Consider the following 9,815-nt stretch of genomic DNA (forward strand, 5'->3'; position numbering starts at 1 on the left):
CCCCAAGGGAGGAGGATGTTAATCTATGCATGAGGGATCCACCCCCATGACCCAAACACCTCCCATTAGAACTCCTTCTAACACTGGAGATCAAAGTTCAACATGAGATTTGATGGGGACAAACAAACCATATCCAATCTGTAGAAGGGATAGACAAATTGGTACCTCCAATACAATGGGAAATTATTCTGCAATAATAATGAGTTATCGATATACACTACAACATAGATAAATTTCAAAATTATTTTTCTAAGTGAAAGGAACCAGTAAAAAAGGGTACATTCTGTACCCATTCTGTATGTCTCCGTTTATAAAAATCTCCAGGAAATGCTTGAGGGGTGTGGGCAGGTGGGGAGAGGCAGGTGCGGGAATTCCTAAGGCGCATGAGTAACTTTTGAGGATAATGAGCCTGATTGTGGTGGTAGCTTCACATGGTATCAAAACTCATCAACTTGTATACTTTAAATGTGTCAATTATGTCTTAGTAAAGCTGAAAGAGAGAGAAAGAAAGGAGACGCAAAACAAAAAGTTTTGAGATGTAATTTCTTACCTATTAGAGTGGTAAAAAAATTAACCTTTTTCCCAGAACAGCAACAAATGTTTATTTAAATATAGATACACATACAATTCTATATTGTTCTCATTTTAACAATAAAGAGTCATATCTCCTTTAAATCACTTATTTAAAACACAAATGACATATTTATAACCTTGATTCATTAACAATTTGAAAGTTTGTTCATCAAAGGAAAGAATCTTTTGAAAGTCATCTTAGAATGTTAAAATTTATAGATACCAGAAATATGGCCAACTGTATGTTTCCAGCAAAACTAATAGCATATTACACTAAGTATTAAAAGAAGAACAGAATTTATATAATTTGACACAACTAAGACACTGCTTGCTTTCTCCAACTTATCAAATATAACATCTTTTAGGTACTTTAAGGTAACTTTGTAAAACTGACTTTTTATATAGTGGGCTATGATTTGATCTTACCAATTAAAAACCAGAAAGTTCTTTCATTATCTTGGGCACTTAAAATCGTGATTCTTTAATAAAGTCATCACTAAATTACTACTTGAAAGTTAAAGGGCTTATGGGATTTTATAATAAGCCTAGTTTTGCACACTGAGTAAAATACTTCATATATATTCTAGAGCTAATGAAGTCACACCCATAGTCTTTTAGATGTACCACTCCACATAACCAATGACATTATATGTTTTACATTGCTCATTTCTATGCATCTAGATTCTCAGAAATAGTTCAGAGGGAGCGGTCCTGATCCTATTTAGGCCAACCCTTCTTGCAATAGAATTATTATTTCCTAAACAGTTTCAAATAAGATAATTTATATGCACTAGCTATTCTGTCAGAAGATGTTAAAATGCAGCAAAAGCAATAAACAACATTCAAATTCTCCAGCAGGCCCAAGGTATAGATAGGGTTGAGATAAATGGGGACTACCTGGCACCTGAGAGTGAATTTAAGTAAAGTCTTACTAGATTATCCCATCAGGTTCCTGTGACAAAGTAAACACATATTCTTTGATCACTTAACATCCGGAGCTCCTTGAATCTCCCCGAATCTCCCCAAATCTCAATTTCTAAACTGGTAATAATAATAATAGGAAGAAAATTATCAATATAATAATGATGATGCCAGACACCACCCTCATGTGCTGCTCTACAGATTCAGAGGGACAGGGAATTTCAACCACCTGCTACTATGCCTGGAGCTCAGTCTGTTTGTTTTATTTCAAATGATATAGATTGAGAGTCATTTTGATGTCTGAAATTTTGTCCCAGAGATTAGTAGAGCCTAGTCCTTTCTCTAGGAATGCACAATTTACCAACAGAGTTCAAAAGTCAAAGTAGATTCAGAGAATGGTGCAGTAAAGGCAAATAAAGAACCACCAAGACACAAAGGCAGAGAGCGCGGGGTTAGTTCTGCTTGGTGGTCAAGAAATCTTCAAAGACTTGAGAAGATTTTCTCATCTCCGTCTTCTCAACCAAAACTAAAAGCAATTATTTAAAAGAGGCAACTGAGATCCACCACCTGCAATTTGGTTCCTCACGGTTCACAGCAGAATTCATTCTGCTGAGTTCTGTGCTCTGTGAGTTCCATGACTTAAAAGAGACTGTGTTGTGAAGGGAGGCAGCAGTAATCATGGATATCACTACCACCTTGAGGTCTCTAATCCCAACTCCCTCCAGCTAAATGTATTTCTTTAGAAATATTAAAAAAAAAAAATCAGAAACTGAAGAAGAACCAGTTCCTTCAAGCCCCAGGGATCCCAACCTTGCCAAATGTAAATTAGAAGAGGATGGATTTGGAACTCTAGGAAGCTAATTGGAGCCCTGGGTAGAAATCCTAAAGGTAGTAGGTAATTGGCACCTTGTCCTTTTCAGTGTAGATACTGCCCACGAGAGGGTTACCTCTAGGGTGCTGGTTGATTAGCATCCTTAAAAGACAGGGCAGTTAAGTAAAGATTGGTGACCTGAAGAGTCCCATGTACCCAATTCAAGGGTCCCCACCAACCAGAGAAAAACTGTTTTCATATGGTCCAGTGAGGGACACTCTTTGGGCAACAGTATCATAAACAGCTCCATTAAATGAAGCAAAACTTCATTATCAGGTTTTCTTGCTTAAAAAAAGCAACATAAGATTAAATTATCACTAGAGTTAGAAAATACATTTTTAATTGAAACCAAACTAATTTGATTTGCCTTTGGCTAATATTTATTCAAGAGAAACTCTCTTTCTGAAAATTATTATACATTTGAGAGCTATGTCCAGTTTGTTTAGGACCAGGTAAAATGAACTACACTGAGAAGAGAGATGTTAACATTTTATGATCAAAAATAATTGCACAGAAGTGAGATTCTAGATATTTAACTCACAAGAGAATCAATTGTTCTTAACTGGTGATAAAGTTTGGACCTGTGTCCCTGTTCAAATCTCATGTTGAATTATAATTTCCAATGTTGGAGGAAGAGGCCTGGTGGAAGCTGATCATGGAGGCAGTTTCTTGTGAATGGTTTCGTATCATCCCCTTGATGCCTTGGTGCTGTTCTCATGATGGTGAGTTTTCAGGAGATTTGGTTGCTAAAAAGTGTGTAGCATCGGTCCTCTCTCTCTCTCTCTTGCCCCTACTCCCACTGTGTGAGATGCCCCGCTAACCCTTTGCCTTCTGCCATAATTGGAAGCTTCCTAAGGCCTCCCCAGAAGCAGAAGCCACTATGCTTCCTTTATAGCCTGCAAAACCACGAGCCAATTAAATACGTTTTCTTTATAAATCACCCAGTCTCAGGTATTTCTTTAGAGTGGTGCGAGAATGAACTAATACAGCTAGTGATGCTGGGATTGCAAGGGAGCGGTAGGCCAGAACTGCTGAATCCAGAAAGAAATAGAGAAATTAAAGAACAAAGTCCCCTGACCCGCAGGGAAACCCAGTGGAATGCTATCAATTCCAAATAACCATGCTCCTGTACACTCTCAGGCACTTAACCATTTTCACATCCCAAAAATCTTATTTGAAGTAGACTAGTTAAGTCTCACTATCTTCATTCTACAGATGAAAAGTAAAGTTTGGAGAGTTTAAATGACTTGGCTGTCATCACACAGGTTGAAGATGGCAAATTTTGGCCTCATTCCAAGTCTTTTGGTTCCTAGTCTGTAATTTTTCTCCATACTACACTGCCTCTATATTAGAGCTGAAAAGATTATTCCAGAAATATCTCTGGTAGAGTGCAGAGGGTCTTCAACCTGAATCAAAGGAGATTGGGGAAATAGAGACAGCTATTTCTTTTCTTTTTAAAGAGAAATCCTCAAACTTACATGAAAGTAGAGAACTGGTATAATAATCTTCTGTATACCCATCACCCAACTCCAGCACCTCTCAGCAACCCACAGTTTCACTGGAGGCCTAGGGAGGGACCCAGTGGTGCTCAGGTAGAAAGGACCCAGCTTTTCCAAGACATAATGGAGCTCATGGTGGAAGAAGTCTTCAAGGGTCAGAGTGACTTGAAAGAGAAGAAAACTAGATATATCTGGAATAGACTGTGATTTAAACCTAAGTCTAGCTAAACCAAATAGTATGTTGTACCCAATGTGTATCATTCATGTGTGAATTCCAGGATTTCCTCATGCACAAGCTGACACTTCAAAAAATAGCCCACAATGTCTATAGTATTGTAGGGCCACAGAGAGCATTGTGGCATTTATTACATGTCAAAATAAGAAAGGCCATGCCACATCACGCCTAACTTTTCCAAAGCTCCAGTAACATCCCATAGTTACCACTCCACTCCACTTTACCTCAATCTTCTACTTGGAAAACAACTTTCTATGTTTTATTTCTAAAATCTTTACTAGTAAAATGTGAAAACTAAACAATATCAAGAAAATGTCAATATTAATTAAAGAAGTTAGTTTCATTACCTACAATGATTTTTTAAATAAAGAATTTATGCAAACTTCATTTCTTACCGATACTTTGTTTTCTTGTTGTGTATCTGACTCTAAACTTCCAGACGTCATGCTGAAATAAAGTAAAAGTTTAGAATTCCAAAATTTTATTTCAGGCACTCATGTGCGCACACACACCCCCGCACCTACATTGAATAGATCATTACACTGTAACATTTAAAGTAAATTTTCTAAAGTATTTCCTCCAAATGTCAATTTCTGGACATTTCTAAAGGAAATAAAAATAGTGGAATGTAAACTTTACTCGCAGAAGATAAAATAGCCTTTAAAGGTTCTCTTGAGAATAAGTACTCTGAACAGTACAATCTGTTCTGAAAACCTGAAAAATCTGGTATTTCAACTGAAAAAAAAAAAAGTGGAGAGAAGAAAGCATAACCTCATAAGAATCAGCAGACGTGGAGAATTCTTTGTCTCCTACACTGTTCTCTCTCTCTCTTCTCTCTCTCTCTGTCTCCTGGATCATTTCCATTAGCTTATAAACATGTTGTTATTTATCATGCCTAGAGCCTTCTTACTGCTTTAGTTTCCACTTGATTATACTAACCTCTTTTGCTTTTCAGGTTACAGAAAAACGGTATTCTCACTGTCTCCAATCCCTCCCCTTCTATTTTTCTTTCTTTTTTTCTAAAGCCACTGTAGTTAGACTAGTGCCACTACTAGTACCACTCCACAGAAACTGCACTTGTCCAATTCACTAAAGATCTCTGCATTCTTATACCCAGTGATTATTTTTCACAACTCACCTTAACATCTTTTGACATGACTCATTCTCTCTTTGAAATACTTTCTTCACTCAGTTCCCAGTACATCCCAGGGCCCTGGAATATTTTTCTCTAAGTCTATCCACTTGGCTTACTCTTCCTTCCTTCTTGTCTTTTCTCAAATGTCACCACTTCAGTGGGACCTACCATATGTATCTTATTTAAAATTTAACCCCTCACCTCATCACCATACTCTTTTCTCTGTGATACTTATCACATTCTAACATGCTATATAGTTTGCTTATTTATTATATTTTTTATGTCATCTCCCAACTGAAAATGTAAACTCCTTGAAGATAGGAAATTTTTTCTGTTCTTTTTGTTACTCTACCCTCAGCCTCTTGAAGGATAGGATGGTCAACAAATATTTGTTGAATAAATAAATGAATTATCTAATAAATCTCATAGATTTAATAGATTCCTTTCTGTTGTTGCCAATCAATAAAGCCTTACGTTTTTTTTTTTTTTCCCCTGAGATGGAGTCTTGCTCTGTCACTCAGGCTGGAGTGCAATGGCACAATCTTGGCTCACTGTCTCTGCTTCCCGGATTCAAGTGTTCCTCATGCCTCAGCCTCCCGAGTAGCTGAGACTACAGGCACCCACCACCACGCCTAGCTAATTTTTGTATTTTTGGTAGAGACAGGGTTTTACCATGTTGGCCAGGATGGTCTTGATCTCTTGACCTCCTGATCCGCCCACCTTGGCCTCCCAAAGTGCTGAGATTACAGGCGTGAGCCACCGCGCCCAGCCAATAAAGCCTTACTTTTAAATTCCAAGGTACTTTTATTATTCTTATCCCACTATCTTCCTCATGAATATATAGTTTTATTTCCATATGTCTGTGCACATTTCTCTCTTTTACTTACTTTCAAAAAATTTGAAATCATTTACAAATGTTCATAAAGTAATCAGTGACTACTGAATAAAATTAATTAAGTTCTCACTTACTGGAAGGAGACACTGGGGCTCTAAGAGATGTAATTGCTTTTCTCACATGACACCCAGATCAGCAAAAAAAACAGTATTTTGGTACTTTCTACTTGACAACACCTCTTTATCATGAAATGGAAAGCAAACTCTTGGTCATCACAGTTGCTGGACAAACCAACAAATGGCTTTAAAGGATCTTAATAAACTGAGCCCTCTAACAAATTTTATCTTCTATCAGTGAAACTCACGAAACGGATGTTTTCCCTCAACTGAACGGCCTAATAGTCCAGAGTGTGTGTTTATCCTTTTCTTAGTTGTTTCCTCCGGCCAGAACACTCATACTCTATTCTCTGCTTGTTGAAATCTTACATGTCTTCACACCATAACTCAAGTGCTGCCTCTCCCTGAAGGCCCTCTGACCCTACCGGTCAGAAGTATTTCTTGCCTTTATATTGCACAAGCAGGTTTTGGGCATCCACCTCTTGCAGCCCTTATTATGGTTCATGATGTATGTGACTATTTCTCTACCTGTGTTTTGCATTTCTCAGTAACACCCTCATAGGGGACAAAGGCTGTGCTTCGTGTATTTTTTATGCTGGGCAAGAAAGTCATTTTCAGTCACTGAGTGAAACCAAACAAAACAAAATATGTGAGTGCAATATCCTTATGTGCATACTCAGATGTGCCACAAATGCATCACAGAAAGTACAATTTGAGACTACTTTTAAAAAATAATGCCTGAAACAAAACTGGTGATTTAAAAATGAGAGCTTTGGCTGCCTGACAATTATATTTAAAGGTCATGAGTCATGGCCTCAGAGTAACCATGGTAACCCACATACACAGGAGAAGTCATGTTGTACAATAATTAAGGGGGGAAGAAAGCTTTAGAAAGCCTATTAGCTTTGAGATAAAGACAACATATAATTAATAAATGTGTTTATGAAGTTTGTTTTTTATTGCATTGTTTTCTTACTTCAGGGTTTACTGGAAACCTGGAAAAACTTCTTTAAATTTCTACTGGCAGGGAGTAATGAGATGACATAATCAACCTTGCATAGTTTTTTTCTCAGTGTGTTATAAGAACATTGAAATTTCCTCCTTTAAATGAATGTCTTATATCTGGTTTCTCAACTTTTTACTTCATGCTTTTTATGTCAAATTGGAGGATTAATTAGTCACCAATTAGTCTGGGTGAATAAAGGATTTTAATAAAATTGGTGAGGAAATACAGCTATTGAGCACTTAATTTTTATAAGAGAAGATTTCCTGGGAAAATTTTGTTTTGTTCCTTAGATTAATTACATCCAGGGCCTAACTCTCCCTTACTTAGACAAAGTAGGAGCAAGTTTCCATTCATTTTATGTAAACTGTGGAGAAGGTCTGTTTCAAGGGCATGAGAAGAGAAAAGGGGAAGGAAAAGGAGAAGGAAAGGCAAACAAGACACACGAGACCGGTTTGTTCCTGCTTAGAAGTGAAGAAGCTGAACTGAAGTCACCTACAGATCAACAAGAATAGTGTGACACTCCCCTGCCTCCTACCTCAAAAGCCCAGCTTTCTACCTGCACAGAACACTCAACTCCACACACCAGGAGTAAAAAACACTAACAATAATTTACAGAGAGAGCAAAGTCCTGCTTTTCACTTGGTTTTTCTGCTGAATGTATACTGGGCTATTCATTTGAAAGTTGTTCATCACAGGGCATTTTCCCTCCATTTGGTAACTTTATGTTCAACTCTCCAATTGCCTACATATTGATACGTTATCTCTTCAGCTGCTTTGTTCTGGGAAATTAAAAGAAAATGAGTGTTTGCTAAATTTCATTAGCTTTAATAAATGGAAAAAGCCTTACTCCCTCCCATAGATTATTTAATTTTTGAGGCTTATGGAATCCTTTGCACAAATAAACATTTTACGTAAAATCTTAGATTTGTGAGTTTCTCACATCATCCACAGACCATAGACCCAAGGTGAAAAGCAAATAAAAACAAGGCTCGCACATTCACATAAGGAAAACATGTTTTAAAACTTAACAAAGCAGGCCAGGCACAGTGGCTCATGCCTATCATCCCAGCACTTTGGGAGGCCAAGGTGGGCAGATCACCTGAGGTCAGGAGCTCAAGACCAGCCTGGCCAACATGGTGAAACCCTGTCTCTACAAAAATACAAAAATTAGCCAGGTATGATGGCAGATGCCTATAATCCCAGCTACTCGGGAGGCTGAAGTGGGAGAATCGCTTGAACCCGGGAGGCAGAAGTTGCAGCGAGCCAAGATTGCTCCGTTGCACTCCAGCCTGGACAACAGAGTGAGACTCTGTTTCAAAAACAAACGAAAACTTAAAACCAGAACCATGGTTGCATGTGAACATCCCACAAGGATACTGCCTTATAGGATGTAACTCCTGCTACAGAGATGTGGTCAACTCTCACTCAAGATTTAAAAGAAAATTGTAAATGGAAGATATTTCCACATTTGAAAGGGAAATGAGTATGTGTCAACATGCAAAATTTCTAGTAATTAAATGCAGATCAATTAGAGAAGTGAACTGTACTTCCATATTTCTAGCCAGCATTGATCTAGATTTTTATGTGGGGAACCTGTAGAGGAGGAATGACCCAGCTTTTTGTGTGTGCATCTCTTGGCAAGAGGGTAGTGAAGATGACATTTCATTTCAACTGTAAGAAGGCTGGCTTCAAACCCTCCCCCTTCCCACATCAGTAAAATGGCTGTGGTGGGTGAGTGTGTGATTTTTAGAAGACCAAGTAAGGGACAATTTATTTGTTCAACAAATATTTATTGAACTCCTACTGTGTGTCAGGCCATGCCCTATGATCTGGGAAGACGGCAGCTTTCAAAGAAAGGGGTCACTCTCCAGGAAAGGATAAAAAACTGTCTGTTGTTATTCCCCAGACTTTAAAGAAAGATTTTCTTTGAAGTACTAAGTGAAAGCTACTTTATCCAGGAATTCCCATTAATTATTTTGGGATGAGAGGAGCTGGGAACTCACCTGCTTCTCTCTGGGCTGTCAGACTCTGGGACCACAGATTTCTTGCTATAGCATTGTCCCATCTCAAGCCAGGCCCACTGGGATCCCTTATCCCTGGGACAGACGTCAACAGGCATCATTCCTTAGAGTTTTAGAATCCCTGCTATTGCTCTGCTGTCCCTTGTTGCTAGGCTACCACAATGGCTGTGGAAAAGACAGTTAATTTCCCAAAGAAAAAAATCTCGGTTACAAAGCCACAGTAACCTCTCAAAACATCTCACAAATCAGATCCAGGCATGAGAATAGGTGAAGAATCACCACATAGTCATCATTTCTGTAAAACTCATTCAAAGTGGAACAGAAACAGTGGTTTTGTGCTCAAACCAAGGCATGTTTACATCCAGAACCAATGCTAAGGAAACAGCCACACTGCTGTCTGAGAGGTGTGCACACCCAGAAATGCATTTGTTTACAGGCAATCAGTGATTTCATCACAAACCAACCCCTTTTTGTGATGATCTGCTTTCCCTGGGACCCACCGGCCACAGACAGAAGACCCCACCTGGCCATATTCTCATGAAAGCTTCTTTCCTAACACAGGATTGTACAAGTGATTCATTGTGCCTGAGTAGCTGGTATTTT

The 9,815-nt window shown here is 38.3% G+C and overlaps 1 protein-coding gene across 1 annotated transcript in view; it reads right to left on the bottom strand.

The window, feature by feature from the left end:
* Positions 1–9,704, bottom strand: part of LOC105467225 (coiled-coil domain containing 192) — a 249,325-nt gene extending 239,621 nt beyond the window's left edge. The window contains exons 1-2 of the mRNA XM_011716707.2: positions 9,195–9,704; positions 4,495–4,546 (exon numbers count right to left, since the gene is read on the bottom strand). Coding sequence (XP_011715009.1) covers positions 4,495–4,546; positions 9,195–9,313 — 171 coding nt within the window. The 5' untranslated portion in view covers positions 9,314–9,704. The remainder of the gene's footprint in view (positions 1–4,494; positions 4,547–9,194) is intronic.
* Between the last annotated feature and the right edge of the window lie 111 nt (positions 9,705–9,815).

The sequence above is a fragment of the Macaca nemestrina genome, chromosome 6, assembly GCF_043159975.1.
Source record: "Macaca nemestrina isolate mMacNem1 chromosome 6, mMacNem.hap1, whole genome shotgun sequence".
In the NCBI taxonomy this organism is placed as follows: Eukaryota; Metazoa; Chordata; class Mammalia; order Primates; family Cercopithecidae; genus Macaca; species Macaca nemestrina.